The sequence below is a fragment of the Botrytis porri genome, assembly GCF_014898465.1.
Source record: "Botrytis porri strain MUCL 3234 chromosome Unknown BPOR_003, whole genome shotgun sequence".
In the NCBI taxonomy this organism is placed as follows: Eukaryota; Fungi; Ascomycota; class Leotiomycetes; order Helotiales; family Sclerotiniaceae; genus Botrytis; species Botrytis porri.
The window spans coordinates 2,272,213-2,290,538 of NW_024066077.1; the positions used below are offsets into that span (position 1 = coordinate 2,272,213).

Consider the following 18,326-nt stretch of genomic DNA (forward strand, 5'->3'; position numbering starts at 1 on the left):
TACTTTCCTTAACTTGTCTATTTGTACGCGTGGGAGCTAATAGCGTGTGATTTTGATATCCTCTTCCTTCATACATTTAATGCATGATTATTTTCATATAGAAACCGCACAACCTGACTAAACCAATGTGAAAATGTATGTACTGCCTTCTCCATTTTCATACGCCACCTTATAGTTTTATCCTTGATACCTGCTTCCATGACCGAAAACGAGTTGGGGTATATCTCAGCCACAACATGAGAAAACTCCATACAAATGGAACTATAATCTTATGTTGGGAAACAACTTCCGGAGAACACCAGGACCTTTTTCCGAGCCATCTGGGCTTACTGAATGCGCCGAAGAAGCTAAGTTTACTGCGCTAAAGAATTGGTCAGCGAAAAGTCCTACTGGTCACAAGCTCGAAGCTGCGACAGCAAAACAACTCACTTCCCAAATCCTAAGCCGCCAAAACCTCTCTTCTTCGAACTTCGTGTATCCTTGTGCTGACCACCCATTGGATCCGCATCATCCATTTCCTCATCGCTAGACTGTCCCTCTAGTCGGTTGTGGCGTTTTCCAGACGATCTCGTCATTCTGCCCGTGAGACTTTGGATATTACCCATGACGCCAGTCGGTCCTGACGGACTTTCAGTAGGAGGAGTGGGCTCGAGGAGAGATTCGACGTGGGCGTTCCAATCTTGTTCATCGCGGTGACGGCGCTGGGCATCGGCTTTGATGGAGGCGATTTGAGATTCAAGGGAAGAGAGAGTCGTGGTGCAACGAGCGGACCAGGCGGAGAGAGTGGAGAGCATCGATGGGATTGTGGAGTGAGGAAGATCGCGGAGGGGTGAGACGGAGGAGACAAGGACAGCTTGATGGTATGGGTCCAATGTACACGTAATGAGACCGGCATATATAGCACTGATTACGAGATCTTCGAGTTCGCGGGGAGTGGAGAGGGCGAGGGCAGATTGGAGTTTGGGGTAAGTCAAGTCGGCGGGATTCTTTGCAAGGGTGAGAAAGGAGAGCTGGCGGAGTTTGAGGGTTTGAGCTGCGGAGAGGGTGGGGAGAGATGGGTCGCTAGTGTAGTCGGCGTATGTGCCATAACTGAAGATCTTGAGGAGAGAGAGATAGGCTGCTTGTTCTGGAGGGGCGGTAGAAAGTGCTTGAATTTGGGGAGTAAGGAGAAGTTCGGTGAATATGAAGGTTCCTGGAGCATCAGTCGCTCGAGTGATCAGGTCGATAGCAGCGCGGGGTGATGTCGCGGATTTAGTAAGAGCTAGGAAGGGCTTGTCACAGTCAGTACATTGATGTCAATTTCAATTAAATCTAGTCGAAAATCATCATTACCTCTAAAGCATTCAGAGCCTTGATTTGCTCCATCTTATGTTTATGAGTATTGGTATCGTTTGTGTGAGCTTGTTGCCTATTGAAGAAGAGCTTCGAATGTTGTAGAGTCAGGAATTGTCTCAACTCGAGTTTTAAAAAAGCGAAGCGATCCTGTTGAGAACCGAATTGCTGTATATTTCTTATTGAAGTCGGGAGGAAGAAGTCTTGTTCACAAAGTAATATTGTGTAGTGAAAGTGTGTGAATTGATGAAGATGTAGCGTTTGCTATCTAATCGAGACTATCCAAGCTTGAGGCGCTAGTATGGTTAAGGTACGGCGATCCCCACTTTTATTGCACCTCCATATTCTCGTCAACGACAACGATAATGACAACGACAACGACAATGACACTGGGAAACGACAACATTCAATAGGTCCAAACCCGAATTACAATGCCAAACTCTCGAAATCTATGGTATTGTAAATTCCAACTTACGCTAGGAGCTAAATTCATTGACGATACTTTATGAGGAGTATAAGTAAACTGTTCCTGCTATTTTCTGGTGAGGTTATATGTAAAGAACATTCAAGTTCCGAGCTGGATCAATGAGGCAGGAGCATCTAGATATGCATAGAGCTTACTCAAGTCATGACTGGGTGTTGATATTCTAAGAAGGGGAGAGAGCGCCTGTCGAGTTAGTGGTTTGAGTAGAGTGAAAGTAGGAATAACTTCCGTGGGATGCTGGTATGAGGTCGAGGATGCAGTAGTAAATCACCATCTTTGCTTGTTTTCGGAGCTTGATGAAGTCCTCTAGATCGCTTGGAATGGATATTGACGCAAGTGATGGAGGAGCTTCCATATAACTTGTGCAGAAGTCTGAGAAATCTGGTAAGGAAATAATGACGTGGTAGTAAATCATCATTATAAGCTTCCAAGATCTTCTCACAATCTGGTAAAGCCTCTCAACAGATTTCTAGGACTCAATAGATATATAATAGGCGATTAAATGAAACCACCAATGTTGCTAAGTCACAAGGTATGAGAAAGGAAGGTTGTGAAGTTCCCTCCTTTTTAGTCTTGACACGGAAGGAACGATGCTGGACCCTGATATCAACTGGGTAGGTTATTCTCAATCCAGAGAACTAAATAGCTGTTCCCTCACACGATGAATCTATGACTCCAATTTTCAATCCTTAAGTTCTCATTTGTATCATAAATCGCTTAAATTACCTGACATCGCTTCATCACACACTCCTGGTATTAGCCAGAGGTATCGAGTGGCTTATCAGAGGCATACTAGGTAGGAGGTAGGTCGTATAATGGTGAAGCTTGGTTGAACTGAAATTCATAATCTTTCTTCACCTCATTCGCTTGGGAAGGATATGTTTTGTTTATGCCGGCGCACCGATCGCGTTTTCAGAATTACCTACAATATCAACATCACAACAAAAACAAATCAACAACATCATACCACCAACCTCTTAAGGGCCGATTCACTCGCAGCTACCAACTTCATTCGTTCTTTTACTGCAAAGTCTCTCGTCTCTTATATAACACATTGAACACGACAAGAGCGCATATTTCCTTTCATTCTCAATCCGACTACAACTCAAGGAGTTTTACATCGTCAATGATACACGCGATTTCGACTACAGGACCTTCTCCGTTCCACGATTTACATTTTCCATTTGGTATCAGAAACCATGAATTATTTCTTTTATTAGTCTGCTACCCCTCGACCGAACATTGAATTGTTTATCTACTTTCTCCACTGAATCGTGTGTTAATATTCGGCCGCAAGTCGAGGTACCATCAACACGGTGAATACTTGAATAACCAAACCCCACATTTCTGTCAATCGATGCTTGTCAATAGACAGTCTTCTTTGATATAATGTCTCATTCTATGGTTGGGTTTGCGGACCTACCCATTTCCAAGAAATTATCCAAGAACCCATATCGTCAACAACCAAACCCATCTGATTACCCCAGATCCAGATCAACTTCTCAAGAAGCCGAGTTTCCTTCTTCTTCTTCCAATAAACCAACGCCAGTCAGGGCAGTATTTGATGATCTGCATACTGCTCACTCCTCAATTACGTCAGGAAATAAAAGAACCTTCAGTGGACGGCGTGCAATTTCACACAATCTCTTCGAACCACCCGAAAGATCCGATTCAATCCCACTCCAGAAGATAGAGAGAAAGCGTGGTACCAATGTCGAGTCATTTCTTCAAAACGTGCCGCTTCCTCCACCTCCTGCTGCCTTGTTCGGAGGACGTTATGGGTCTGATGCTGAAAATTCCACGCCGGTTCCTCGCTCGAGATCACAACGTCTTCCAACAACAGTCAAGGGGGAACCTGGCCCCTCACTTGGCAACATAAAAACCGCTCTTACAACTGTATCATCACCCATCACTCAAGATATCAAAGATGAAGAAAATGAAGCTCCGCAGTGGCCACCAGAAAATCTCAACATCGCAGAGGGTACTTTTGGGAAGAAAGCCTCAGGTTACATGAAGCTTGTCAAGGAAAATGATGAAAAGGATCCATCTGCCCCAGCAGCTCGACAATCAGGTCATGGTGGAAATGCCAGAGACAAATCAAGCATTCAACGCCAAGGTCATGACTTTTCTATTCATCATTCCCCTCTTGGTGAAGCACCATCGGGCTCGCTACCGTCAAGTAGTGATGAAGGAGGGAGTTTGGGTGATCTGACACGCACAAAACCTTACAATCCGACACGACATTCTTTGTATATACCAAATCCAGGAGATATTCAATCACCAATACGCAAGAGTTCTTCCGAGACGACTCCTCAGAGACACAGCTATGATTTCCGTCGAGCTACTAGCACTGTTGGCAATATATATAATCATTATCTTCACTCCAGCGGAAGAGGGGCTGACACCGATAGTGAAGAAGAGATGAATGAGGAAAGCCCTCTACGAGGAGTTATTGCCACTCAAGATTCAAATCATCAAAACTACATTCGCGAATTCAACCTAAACATGGAACTGGATTCAAAAGAAATGTTGCCCACCGCTCTTAATATACACAAACAGCGCAAAGTTGTTAGGGTCGCCGAAGAGACCAATAGTCAGCCACCAACTCGTACTTTACCCGAAATACCAATTCTTGACGTGCCAACAATTGCTCCAAGTGCATCTCAAGGAACCGGTCAACCTGCCTACGGCGACACGCACAAACTACTTGATCTCACTCAAACAACTAAAGGTGTATCTCGAACAGTTTTGCAGCAGAGAACTAACGATACACATTCCGATGTAGATGACTCTGAAGCAGACGTCGCCACGCAATTACATATACCCTCGTTTCCCTTCGTTACACCAAAGAATCAAGCCACGCCAACAGTCATAATCTCTCCAGCAGATGACCCTTCGGTATATGGAGATGATCCTCATTGGACGGACCCGGTTATATTGCGACAACCATTGGAGAGAGAAGTCAGCAAAGCCCTCCGTCGTGCTAGTGGTTATAGCGTCTATAGTATGGAAAGCGCATCGACTTCATTGACGCGCCGCAATGAGCATCCTCGACCTCAAAGGTCTGGATTGAATTTCTCACGGAAAATCAACGTCGAGGATACACCCCCATCTGACTCTGGAAGTCTCAGTACTGAGCAAAGAGATTTCATCGCACAGGCGCAAGCCTTTTATGACCGTGGAGCAATTGCACCAAACTGGGTTACGGCTCATCATCAGAATGTTGTTCGTATTCCGATTAGTCACAGTGTTAAACTTCCAGATTCTCCTCCAGAATCCCCTAATAATCGACCTCATGAATCGTCCGAGAAACTTACCACACCTACTGAGGCCGAAGATTGGGAAACTGTGGCAGATAGTGCTGGAGGACCTTTTGGCCGTTCCAAACCAAACGAACCAATGATGATGGGAGGTCTTGTAAACCGAGCTGGAAGTAGCATTGCAGATAATTCAGATGATGGCACAGATAGTACGGAGCCACTACATATTGATGAGTATGGATCGTCGGACCGTATTGCACATCACCCAGGCAATGTTGAATATTATGGAGATTATCGTCAGAGAGATCTAAAGAAGACTCACATTCCTGTGTTTTTGCCTGTTTTCAGAGAACATAAGGTCAATGGATATCTTGCAGATTCAAATAGGACACGGCCACCTCCGAATTATTACAACTACAATCCACAACCGCTTCTCAAAACTCATACCAATCCATTCAAATCTCCTCCGCCAAAGATGAAACCACCTCGTGGCCAAAACCTCAAGTTGTTTCCGCCATCCTTACACACAAGTGAGGAAAGTGCAGACTTTACAAATTCAAACCAAGGTCGGCAAATCCCTTCTGGAAATAAAGCTCATGTAGATGATCGCTTAAGATTTGACTGGACAGGTGAGTTGGAGCCAGGGCTTGCTTTGGGTGGTTCCAGTGATGATATACCACCATTGAACAAAAAACGTTCAAGTTCGTGGCAATATGTGTTGGCCCTTGGTGAGAAGATCGTTAGTCCGAAGAAAGAACTATTTGCGACAACATCAAGTACCAGCAGCAAACATAAGGAGATTAACATCGAACTGAAGGCTACCGGTAGTTCAAAGCCTCAAGGTCAAAAGCCTTTCATCAAAGGTCCTCCAGGTGCCTTCTATAGGGATTTACATTTGAACTCGAAGCATGAACCAAGGCGTGTTAGTTTGATGCAAGCAAACAGACCTGCTAAAATTCCTGCTCAGAATAATAAAACAAGGGAGTATCCAACAAATACCCTTCGACCTTTGGCACTATTGGCATCTACTACCAACACACCTTCAAACACCGAAAATCGTCCGATTTTTAAGCAACCTTCAACACCCATTCGTCTCAACAAGGATCGAGGTGCTGAAAGTGATAACCCGAATGACTTCATTTATCGATCACCTCTTGCTCCTCCCAAGCGTCCAAGCTGGCAAGATTTGTACAGTCCTCGTCAATTAGAGGAAATCCGAAATGCTGCAATATCCGATGGTTTTTTCGAATCCCAACCTGTACTTGGTGAAAGTCCTCGTGATTCGAAAGGAAATACATGGAAGCATCTATTCGAAAATCCCAAACTATCTCCTTGGTCTCAAAACCCTGCTCATATCATTGTTGAAGCTCGTCGCAAGAGAGACATCTCAATCATGGTATTAGCCCTGTGTAATCTATTTCCTCCAATTTTATTATTGTATGCAACTGGTCGAATGGATGGAATCATTGTTTGGTGGACAAATGGGGATTTTTCATCTTTTGCACTAAAACAAAAGAGATATGCATGGTTACTGTTAGCTTGTTGGATGTGTGTTATTGCTATTGGTCTTGTCGCATTATTGATTATTTTCTTTACCAAATTACGTCAGTGATAGGAAGTTTTTGATTCGGATGATAGTACGAGTTGGGGAATGGAGAGGTGGGGGGGGTTGAGAAACTAGAGAAGGAGAGGTGAGTAAAGAAGAAAGGTGAATGATCTCAGTACGATGGGTGAATTGAGGGGATGAGCAGTTGCATTTTATTATATGTGCTTTATGTTCGGCAAAGGATAAGAAGAGCATTCTGAGGCATGAGATTTTGAGTTGAGATTCTACAGATTTGACATGAAGAAACATTCAAAGGAGTGGATAATGAAGGTCGAACAACTGGCCATGGAGATAATTTTGGGAAGATGTCAAAAAGTGTGTAGTATGTATATAGTGTGTAAATTACCCTGAGCTATGAACAATATGAAAAGCATGATGGAAACGAGATTTCACTCAATGCTATTGTTTTTCAATATGCTACATGTGCCCCTATGTGCGTGAACGACACATGCAAAAGATCGCAACCAATACCAGGTGTCTCGTAAGACATGAGTTAAAAAACAGCACACCTCAAAAGCTGTAGTCGAGAAGTATGCCCACAAAAATCGTGATATCGCTTCCACCGTATCGAGCAACAAACTTTTTTTGGGGGAGGGGGGATGGGGGGGGGGGCTAGAAAATGCGTCCAAATAATAATGTACGTGAAGGTCTCTCCCGTCATGAAGTAGAATCCAAATATTGAGGTTAAAATCGGCTAACGATGGCTTGAAGAGAGGAGTTTTGAATTATGATTGCATGAGATTCTGTATCTCCAATCTCCCTTACTTTGGTAATATAAAACCATCTTATATAAAACCATCTTATATAAAACCATCTTATATAATGATGACATGTTATCGTTATTTCCGCCCCAAAAAGAAAATCTCACACCACACATTCGATTATCAAAATGATACATACATAGGAGAGGGAGACCCAAAACTATAAGCGAAGCCCACGCGCCCCCACAAAAGTGATTTTTACCCCACATCACGCAACGGCAGATTATTCCTGACCACTGCATCACCAAAAAAAGTCAAACTTCACATCCTTGTAATGACATTGAAATTATATATAAAATGATCGGAAAAAATGAGAGATGCAAAAGGGGGATGAGCAGATTTGGGGGATGAAAAATAAAGGCAAAAAGAATTTGGACTAGCGGCGAATCGAACGCCGGACCTCTCCCATGCTAAGGGAACATTATACCACTAAACCACAAGCCCGTTTTATTGAGGTTGAAGTAAGTGAGTGATTGTTAATATATAACCTAATTTGACTTGTGATCTCCAAAGTAGAACTTGATCATGTAAATGATGGAGATCTCGATCGGATAAATCATACTTTCTGTAAAGGAGTATTGAAAGAAGTTTTGATTCTATTGTTTGGAATCGAAAGTTAGATAGAGAAGAGAAGGGAAAGGAAAGAAAAGGAAAGGGAGAGGAGAGATATGAGGTCTGTCTAAATCGTACACATACTGATGTAATAATTAATTGATCTAAGGGATGATTGTAGAAGGATTCAATTCTTGACTTTGAATTTAAGGTTAAGGGGAAAAGAAGAATAGAAGAGGAGGAGGAAGAGGAGGAGGAGAGAGCTTTAGACTCTATACACAGGAGAATTGTCATGTATTGGCTTATTTCCAATACTTTAAGTTAGATAGTCTTCACAAAGACTAGCTTCATAATAATCACAAAGCTTTTGAATTATATACAACAGAATGACTCACTTCTGATGATTTAATTGTGGCTCAATTATATAGTGATTCGATCTTTTCCCTGATTCCCTTTCTTCATCTGTTTATTAAGATATACTAGAAGAGTATATTACATAATCATATCTTCATATACATAACTAGTCAGAGCTCCTATATATATTCTTTCTTCCAACTTAGCTTTAGATTCTATACTAGAATTGAGTTCTTTTGCGACAGCTCTTCACAAATACCTTGATACCTAGTTATGAACGACAACTCCTCGTAATATGAGCCGTTTGGTTAGTGATTGAGTCGGTACAAAACCGCACCCAAAGATGCTGTTTTGGATAGTCAAATCGTTGTACTTAGACACAAGCTATTATAATCTACAATCTTGATCCGCGATGTGCAACGGCTTCATAACGCTTTCGATAATGGTGGTTGCATCAACGCGCGCCTAATGTTTGGAACGATACTGTTTGCCATCCATGCTCTTCTTTTGTAATCGCTTTGCCTTCCGCTTCAGAATGACAGCTGCGTACGTTTCCCGGGACACGACCAGTAAGAGAAAGCTAAAGAATCCGAGCACGATGGCCGCTAGCCAAATCGACCATCGCCAACCTAGATCCTGTGCGATATATGATCCTGCGACAGGTGAGATGAAATCTGCTATCATCTGATTTCCCATGACCGATGCCGTGGTCACACCGGTGTGTTCCATGTGGAACAAATCTCTGACAATCGCGGGCCCAAGGGTGAGAATTGACAGGCAGCAGCCCGTTAAGAATCGGAACGCAATCACCTTGAGAATATTCACACTCAGGGCGGTGGCGACCAAGCAACAAAGAGCGGGGAAATTTCCAACGTGGAAGACGAGAAGCCGGCCGAATCTTTCAGAGAGCGGTGCAATAAAAAAGGGACCAATCCCTTCCCCAAGCTCCCAAATTGTGACAAGTAATGTCTGGTCAAATGGACTGTGTGAATGAAATCCCTCCAAGATCTGTGGTACTGTGGGCGTGATCGTCATTGTTGAAAAGACACAAATTAGGTCAGTCAACGGCGACAGATGTAAAAATCCTAGGAAGAGAAAAACTCACCTGACGAAACCCATCCACGAGACAGCGAACACAATTAGTCATTTTCGCGTTGACGACCAATTCAATGGGTTTTCTGGGTCGTTCTCCTCATAGTCCACGAGGACTGTATCTGAATTGCTGTCTGTGATGGGAACTTCCAATGGCTGTTCTGCGAACTTTTCATTCTTGCTTCCCGACGCAGGATTAGGCCCATTGCTCGGTAATTTTTGCGGCTCGACTAAAGCTAAGATGGGGACTGAGATCACGTCGATAGAAGCCATTAGTGTCGAGCAATTTAAGAGTTTACGCAAATTGTGTCTATTCAACTGCTGAGAGAGCAGGCAGGAAAAGAGACATTACAAAATAAAGCGGGGGACTTAGGGCTTTAGAAGTACATTCCAACAATCTGGGTGACTGCGCTAAACAGGGATCTGTTATCTAGACAGGCAGCAATGGGTGACTGCTGTCGATCTATTGCGAAAGAAATTCTCGACCACTTGGGCAAGGATTCTTATCAGTCAGCGAACGGAAGCGTCTACACGTTCTCCATCGGGTTTAGACCGAAAACGACAAGAACAGGTGCCTTGTGTACCGTTTTTCGTGAGGTTTCCCTGATCTGATGGTAAAGTCCGAAGTTATGAAGGGATTCAGGGAATGACTCCTGTGTCGGCTTGTCATCGGTTCGTCATCGGTTCGTGGGCTGAAATGAGAACTCCGAAACTGAGCTAAGTCATCCCATTGCTGGACTTCATTTTATAACTGTATTGCCTCTACGCAATATTCAATCTGTCCCTGTACGAACCTCAGTTCTCTTCTACTCTCTCTGTTAACTTCATCGACGAAGCCGCTCAATTTTTGTGGATTAGTGAAACCTTCAAACTTATCATCGCTCTCGTCGTTAGGTTTCTGTCCCTTCGCTAGCAGAAAGCATACTCTAGCAATTGAGCTTTCGATCCTAACGGATTTGGATCGCTATTACACTTGGTCATAAGATAGGTACTTAGGAGAATATACGCTATTAAGACGGAGTAGACCATGGGAGAAGCACTTCATTCCGGCTCCGTTGAGCACTTATCGGACAAAATGGAGAAACAGTCTCTCTTTTGAAGATGGTTCTCTGCACTCACGTGAAACTTAGAAGACGGAACCTCCATCCTTTGATATATGTGATCTCTTGTTTCGGCGCGGTTGGTTTGTGCTCGGTGGACTTTTCCCCGTTAAAAGATTCTATCTTCGATGTAGCTTATGAAAAGAGCCGTTCTCTAGATCAGTCATATCAACACTTTTGTCTGAAGAGGTTGAACTTTTGGAGCTACTCATTCCGACTCGAAATCTTCAGAGAGATTTAAACTAGTGGATATATTGGAAAAGATTGAAACATGATCAGGAACACAGAGTACTGGCGCCATAAGGAGTATATAAAGTAACATGTGCCATTGCAATCTTCCTTAATGGGAAGGGAAATAGTATCCGATAATGCATGTTAACCCGATAAGATACAGTTAAGGGGCTCTTCGACGTTCATTTCGCTTTTCAAAAAGTCCCCGGGGTTTGTTGCTTTGCCTCGTCGCTCTCAATTTGCTGATTACACCGCCGTTCTGCCTGCACGATTGCGGCCGAAGACGGTTCATATGACAAATGCGGTTGGCTGGCTATCCGCTGGTCTGACATGATTCGGATCGTGTGGCGAAGCATCTATCGTACCAATATGACAAGCGAGATAATTTGCATTATGCGTCAAGAAATCAACTTATAGTAGGGCGAAGCAACTATTAATGTGAATTCGGGCAGGATGCTTAGAATATAAGTGAAGACCCCCCTCCTTCCGTCTAGCTTGCACTTCTTCGAAAGCAGCGTGTAGAATTCTCATAATCATCACTTGTACTCAAAAGTCTCTCAATAGAATGCAAATTACCTTGAGCAATGGAATAACCGGGCTATCTGTTGGTTCGGAAATGAACGCCTCCATTCATTGAGTACGACAATTGGAATCCAACGAAATTGTATGTGACGCAAGAAAGTCGTGCTGAAAAATGAGTAGACTCAATCTACAGCGTTCCCTCTGGAAAGATAACTTAGGCTATCTGATACACTCCTCAATGCCTCTGACGAATAAGAATTATCGAAACGCAGATCTTGAAGCTAGCATTGTGTATGGCCATATTCTCAGCTACGATGCCGTGTATCTTTGCAGAACTTCAATATTTAATCTCACGCGGATAGAATCTGGCCACTAAATCTTGCTAGACAGGTGCCAGATACCATGCAGCTATATGGTTTCGATGTTTCCGACTCCCAGTACCCACATGTCAGATAATTACCCCACAATGTGAAATTAGAAGTCCTGACTCTACGTAAGCGAAACAAGAGGCGGGAATTGAGTCCTCTTTCAAAGAACTTCTTGAATAAATTATAAATTCATTTCAAATCAAATACTAGATTCTGAAAATACCAAACGAAAAATTGAGCCTTCTTTACATCAACAGTGAGAACTATATGTATTTAATATAATATGGAAGAGAGATTTGAATTATCAAAGTCCTTCTGAATGATACTCAACTTCCGCCTCTTATTTCGCTTAACTATGTAGAGCCTGAATAGCCTTGAACCAGAGCCCCCAAAAGAGTTGCAAGGGACTTTCGCATCGTCCAACTACGTCTCTTGTTCGGTGTTTTACCTAACGGGGACCCGAAAGCAATTCTTACACATGCACTAAAGTCACTACGTAGGATAGATCTTTTGGAAAATGGAGAACGACTAAGAAATCAGTTCAGGCCCAGGAGGATACATTCAGTGGAATGAGATTGATCCCAGTCTATCGATAGTCAGATCAAAGACTCAAGGAACTCAAGGTTGTTATTATTACGCAGGAGAAAACAGAGAAATCCTCCAAGAATATGAAAATAGTGGCACGTGTATTAAAGAGAGTATATCTAGTGGAATTAGCACATAAGTATAAAGAGGAGATTGCGGCCAGAAAGGCCGATCCTAAACCGAAAAGTAACGATGATTTGCTCGTCTTATCGATCAAGAATAGATATACTGATATCCTCTTCCCAGAAACAATAACGTGTGAGGGTGAGCAGTAGAGCAAAAAGAAAGAGAATTGCCCGCGGAAGAAGGCTAAAGGAAAACTCGAGTACTGCTTAAAGTCAGGTAGGTTCCTTGCTAAGATTGACAAGCGCTATGGGATTGGAATTATACTTCTGCTTCCAAAGAAGCTGAAAAGTTAGTTGCCTTCTAGCTAAGCTCGTTGATATGTTCAGCTGATTAAGATTCAGTCTTTATTAATTCCTCGGCATCAGGTTGACCCTTTTTTAGACTACATCGACTTCCTTCATCCAGGTTTGAGGGAGGATCTCAGCGACTTGTCTGCTCATCTCGCGAACACAGTAGAAAATGGGCCGCCATAAAAAATGATAGTACTTGAGACATACTTTTCTGATTAATTGTCAAAGCTTGGCAATTGGCCCTTGACGTAACTATTACAGTTCTGCACCTGCACTGTCTCTCAGCGAGCCTGTGTGACGGCCGGTCCCCACCTGGCCAGAGTCCATCGAATATAACCAACCTACAGTGAGTACCCATATACACCAGCACCTCAGGAAATATTCTTTTATCCTTTCAACACTAATCAACGAAACCTCGACGTGGTTGTGGAAGAGTCGTTTAATTCACAGAACTCAGGTTTGCATGTGAATGTACCTAGCGACATGGGTGCATCCCTAAACACCGCATTTTTGCACTGCACCCTGCGGATATGCAACAAGAGATAGGGTGGACAGGTAACTATCGGGATACTAGAGCACTTGACCCGAAGGATTTACTATTGCAAGAACCTTTGAAGATCCAATAACAACAATGTCATAACACCTACCTTCACCTGACAGTGGATCACTGCTGTAAGGATAGAACCACCGCATGGTTACAGATTCTGGCGAGGAATCATAGGTATAATCGAATGGTTAATTTGAGAGGATGTGTACCTGGGAAGGGTCACATTATGTTTGCTCACGCTGAGCTGACTCGAGGTTGAAGAGCCGCCCAGTAGAAATACTACGTTCGCTTTCCTCGCCGGGCATATGATAGGAGATCTAGATTGCTGCGTAAGGTTCCATTCAACGCAAGTAAGACACGCATGCATCTTGTAGATATTCAGTGATATGAGGGGTAAAATTTGACCACATCCGCTCAACCCCGCATATGCGGAACTGCAAATGCATATGGCTTTGTACTTTTAAGCCAATATGATATATTAACATTCTCACCAAGTTATAATTGAAGGATAATGATTGATGTTTCTCAACAACCTAAACAAAGATTAGTTCAGGGGTGTGGCCTTAAGAAAGAGTGAAAGAGTACAATCTCTTACGTTTTCAATGCTGATAATCCTTTCTTTTTTTCATTACGCGAGCGTTACAGTGCATAACCAGCTGAAGTTTCAGCAGCATACTACTTCGTACAATAAAAGCCATTTCCGGAGCTACTGAGCCTCGTTGGCTGCGGCAATCGACGTCTATCCCTTGAGTCAGGGGATACGCCCTGTCATGAGACGAATTTACGGAGGTACAAGCCCTAATTTTCGTCTCACCGCCTTGAATTTCAGATTATTCTGCCCCTACAAATTAGTTCGTGACTTCAAAAGCGGGGAGACAAAAATCAGGGCATACACCTCCGTATACTTCAGGAGTCTGCAAAAGACTTACAGTAATTACTATATCACTATTCTTTAACCATTTCTCTACATGGTGACCAGTTAGAAACGAAGGAAAGACCGCAGTTGATCATGGTGTCGATCATTCCATTCCAGTATGCATGCGTAGCCAGCGGTATCCTTCATTATGTACATGACATCTGCTGCCACACATAGTACATATCCTCTACACCCGATTTCATAACTAGCTTTCAAAACGTGATTTTATGATCTCATAACCTTTTAGCTGAAATCAATCAATTATAAAATCCTAACTTTATCAATATAACTTCAAAATCAAAAACCTTTATGTTAAATAAAAGTTATTATTTTATTGAATCAATTTAAATTGATTTAAATTGATTTAAAAATAATATAGATGAAATAATAATGATTTTAAAATAATAAAATATTTTGAAGATTTTTTTCATTAATTTTTTTTTAAAAAAAACCTTCAATTCTTCAATTTTAACTTTTGAATTTCTATTTCAATTAATATAATTCTAAATTAACTGAAAATTAAACATATAATAGATTTAATTATTATTTATTATAAAATATTAATTTTATTGAAATTGATATTAAATTAATAAAGTTATTATAAAATAAGTGATAATAGAAAGATAATATTTAAATGTTTTTAATGAAGTATAGAAAAGTTATGTTTTGAAAGCTAATTATGAAATCGAGTATAATTTAATACCCCTCGCATATCGTGAACGAAAAAAACTATTAGACTAAAAATGTACTACAACTTCAAAACTCTCTATTAAATCAAATTATCAATATTTCTGTATAAATTTCTTTAATGAATAATGAAAAGCTTATAAATCTTTGATTCTTCTTTAATTTGTAGAGCTAATGATATTCTTTTGATTTATTATTGAATTTCAGAATAAGACTATATTCACAATACTTTCGATTTTGACGAGTTTGGTGTGCTAGTTTTTCTATCTACGGTGTGCCTCGCTAGACGTTAGAGAATCTCAAGGTTTTCCAATCGAAAAATTGAACTTTGTTAACCATACTATGCTTAAGATATGACGCTGGCTGCCGAACCCCATCGGGATTGATGATAGTTGTTGTTGGATTCTCGCTTGCGACAGAAGCAAATCACCCCCATGAGCTCTAGTGTAATGCACTTGCAATTTTTTCGTCTAAGTCCAATTTAATGCTACAATTCACACCCTATGTAAAACAGATATTCGAGTATAGCAAGCAAAAGTATGCTACAATGGCTTTTTCAATTGGATTAACGAATCACATTGCTCAATCATTCAAGTTAAGAAAATTACGTCAGAGAATAAATCTAGTTGACTGAATGCCCTACATAGAATAATATAATAGTCATTGATTATATTAACATAAGCTCTAAAAGCCCAGAAAATTCCTATCTATAGTTTGGTGATCAGAGGCTTATAGCGATGCCCTATAGCACAAGTAGAAAAAAAGTTCTCAATTTACTTTTTCTTGCAAGGGGTTATTGAACAGTACTTGAACCACTTTAGTTTCTTTAGCGTGTCGCTATTTCAATTGCTTCCCCACACAAGAAGGGCCACGTAGTCATAGCTGTCCCGGGGGCGGATCGCCCCGACTCTGCTATCCCCGCTAAAAGGAGCCCAGGACCCCTCTAGAAAAGGGGGGTGGGGGGTCCAGAGATCACTTCGTAGAACCCTAGCTAACTGATAACTTAATTCCAGCATCACCTATTACGAAATTACCTCTTGGCGCAACCATAACAATTCTCGAATATAAAACTGCATGATTAGCTGCACTCCCCTCGCTCTCCCTCCTGCGCTCCTAAGCTATAAACCCTTTCTATCGTATCCCCCTCTCGGTTCAGCTTGCTCCATTCCCTCACCAATTTCTCCCTGACTTGCGTAGGCCGCATCTTATATGCTGTGCTAACTGCATTACGCAGTATATTTTAGCTCGCTGCAGCAGTTAACAACAAGCACTTCTATCCCTCCCGTTGAGATAGCTCACCCTATCTGCTGGCTTTCTGACTCAGAAAATATCAAAAATCGCTGGATGATTTCGATGTTATTCGATGTAGGGATATGTAATCACTATGGGCTCGCTGGCCTACATGTCCGTTATGGACTCTCAATACCTGAAAAACTATAAGAATGCCCGTTATCTCTCAGCATCTCCCATCTTGTCGATAGAATTTCATCGAATAGATAGAATCTTTCTGATCTTTTCCCCCATATTCTACCTTGCAAAGTTGCGAAAATGGCTGTACCATACCCAGAAGGCGAAGTCTTCTTTGACCGAAAGGTTCTTGCACAACGTTCGAAGGATGGCTATCGTGCCGACAACCAGAAAGATTTCTATTCTCACTTTATGATCGAATACGTGTGGAATGTCGAAGCATACCATGGCAGCAAAAACGCGAACTCCGTCGCAATCGGTTACCAATCCGTTCTTGGAATCCAGATACCTGTGCTTAAGCCTGGCGTAGGTCACAAGCATCGCCGCTCCGGATACAAAATCTCGAAAGGGGATAAATGGGAAACGCACTACGGTAACTGGACACAGCTTCCTATTAGCTATGGTCCAGAGCAGGGAGACATCAAGAGACGCGTTGAACACAATCTCTGCACGAGTGGTAATCGCTTTCGCAATTATGAATGGGGAGACTCTGCAGAGGTAAGCTTCAGGGATCCTGTAGGAGAGTAGTTTTGTACATTCACTGACATCCTGATAAGTTCTTCTTCATGGTCTTGCCAATGCCTACAAGAGCTGAGAGATGGGTTTGGATTGATGTTAGTATGCTCCTATTTTCCCGTCTACTTACATTCGGCCTTTCTAATTTTCTTGTAAATACTGCAGCTGCTGGCAAATATTCGCGCAATATATATTCCAATCGCCTATTCGGCATCAGAAGACTACCCGGACCTCAGTACTTGGGTGCAGATTAACTTCGCCACTGATCGAACCGTGCCTGTCTGGCGCGCTGGTGGGGTAACTGAGGAGTATAAGACCGACAAGTTGTTAGGTTTCGGCGTGAAGAAGGATCGGACCCTTGGACTAGACTTCACTGGGCTTGTGGAGCTGCTCACTATTCCCCGCCAGTTCCGCAAAGTTAACCCTTATTCAGGAAAGCTTGTTAGAATTGTTCCTGACAATTGGGTCAAGACGGTACCAGTGAACAAGTCTTACAGGGATGCAGATGACATTAGTTGGCTAGCTATCCAGAAAGCCCATAACGGGATTGACTTGATGTGGAAGTCTGTCGAAAAAAGTTTCTGGATAGAAAATTTCACCAAGAACGCAATGGTGTTCGCTATTGGGTTTATACCTGGCCCAGGTCCCTTTATGGCCATCGCGTTCTCCCTGACTTGGACCGCAATCAAAGATGAGGAGGCATTCTGGGATGAACTTAGCCTTTGGTGCCCCGCAGTTAAGCTTACAGATTCATTTAAGGAAGACATGAAAAAGGGCTTTGCTGAGATGAGGGAGGCATTTATTGACCCGAGGTGGCTTGCCCCAGGGACGGACGTGATCGTTGGGAAACTTAATGCTAAGCCCAAACCGGTGGTTGAGATGACTTTGGACGAGGCTAAGAAGGTTCAGAAGGAAACTGAAGTAGGGAAACCTCCGGAGGGCCAGAAAGCTGATGACCCAGACGGAGGAAATGTCCTTGGAGTTGCCGAAGCCGAAGAATAAGTATTGAAGAATTAGATGTGAATACTGGGTTTCTTATATTTCCAGGCCAATCACCCAAAACAAGGTACGTATTTCTGATGCCGCGATACATCGGGTTCAAGGGTATTGCTTATCGTGTAGATCGTTCTTGCGTCAATGGAAGCCGCCGGGAGGGAGAGTTCGAGTCTTCATCTTATTATAACGTGAATTGACTAGAATAAATCATATCATGATATGAGTCACAAAAATCAAATTTCTAGTTGTCCTTATCCTATATGCTACAGCGTGATTGACAACTAATACTGGTCCAATGGAACTATCAATATCCTCTTCTTCTTCCATTTCCTCTTCTACCCAATCAAGTTGACGCTTTTATGATCTCCCGCGTCGTCGTTTAGAAAAGATGTCTGTTCAGCCTCCTCAATGATTTTCAATACTTCTTTAGTACTAAATACAAAACCACTTTTTAATTTTGTTCTCTTTTATTTTTTTGTTTCTTTTATCTCAAATTATTCTTTATATTCTTGAATTTCCTTTCGAAAAATAGCA

The 18,326-nt window shown here is 42.2% G+C and overlaps 4 protein-coding genes across 4 annotated transcripts; 2 read left to right on the forward strand and 2 right to left on the reverse strand.

Annotated features, from left to right (window-relative positions):
• Positions 1-425: 425 nt before the first annotated feature.
• On the reverse strand, positions 426-1,365 carry EAF01_002752 (uncharacterized protein; the record flags this gene model as incomplete). Its single annotated transcript, XM_038911006.1, has 2 exons — positions 426-1,271; positions 1,333-1,365. The coding sequence occupies 2 exons, from the start codon at positions 1,363-1,365 to the stop codon at positions 426-428; spliced, it is 879 nt and encodes a 292-aa protein (XP_038773928.1).
• A 1,840-nt stretch (positions 1,366-3,205) lies between these two features.
• EAF01_002753 (uncharacterized protein) lies at positions 3,206-6,688 on the forward strand (the record flags this gene model as incomplete). The annotated part of the gene is made up of 1 exon (XM_038911007.1): positions 3,206-6,688. The coding sequence occupies one exon, from the start codon at positions 3,206-3,208 to the stop codon at positions 6,686-6,688; it is 3,483 nt and encodes a 1,160-aa protein (XP_038773929.1).
• A 2,126-nt stretch (positions 6,689-8,814) lies between these two features.
• EAF01_002754 (uncharacterized protein) lies at positions 8,815-9,384 on the reverse strand (the record flags this gene model as incomplete). The annotated part of the gene is made up of 1 exon (XM_038911008.1): positions 8,815-9,384. The coding sequence occupies one exon, from the start codon at positions 9,382-9,384 to the stop codon at positions 8,815-8,817; it is 570 nt and encodes a 189-aa protein (XP_038773930.1).
• A 6,977-nt stretch (positions 9,385-16,361) lies between these two features.
• On the forward strand, positions 16,362-17,798 carry EAF01_002755 (uncharacterized protein; the record flags this gene model as incomplete). The annotated part of the gene is made up of 3 exons (XM_038911009.1): positions 16,362-16,778; positions 16,838-16,894; positions 16,962-17,798. The coding sequence occupies 3 exons, from the start codon at positions 16,362-16,364 to the stop codon at positions 17,796-17,798; spliced, it is 1,311 nt and encodes a 436-aa protein (XP_038773931.1).
• Between the last annotated feature and the right edge of the window lie 528 nt (positions 17,799-18,326).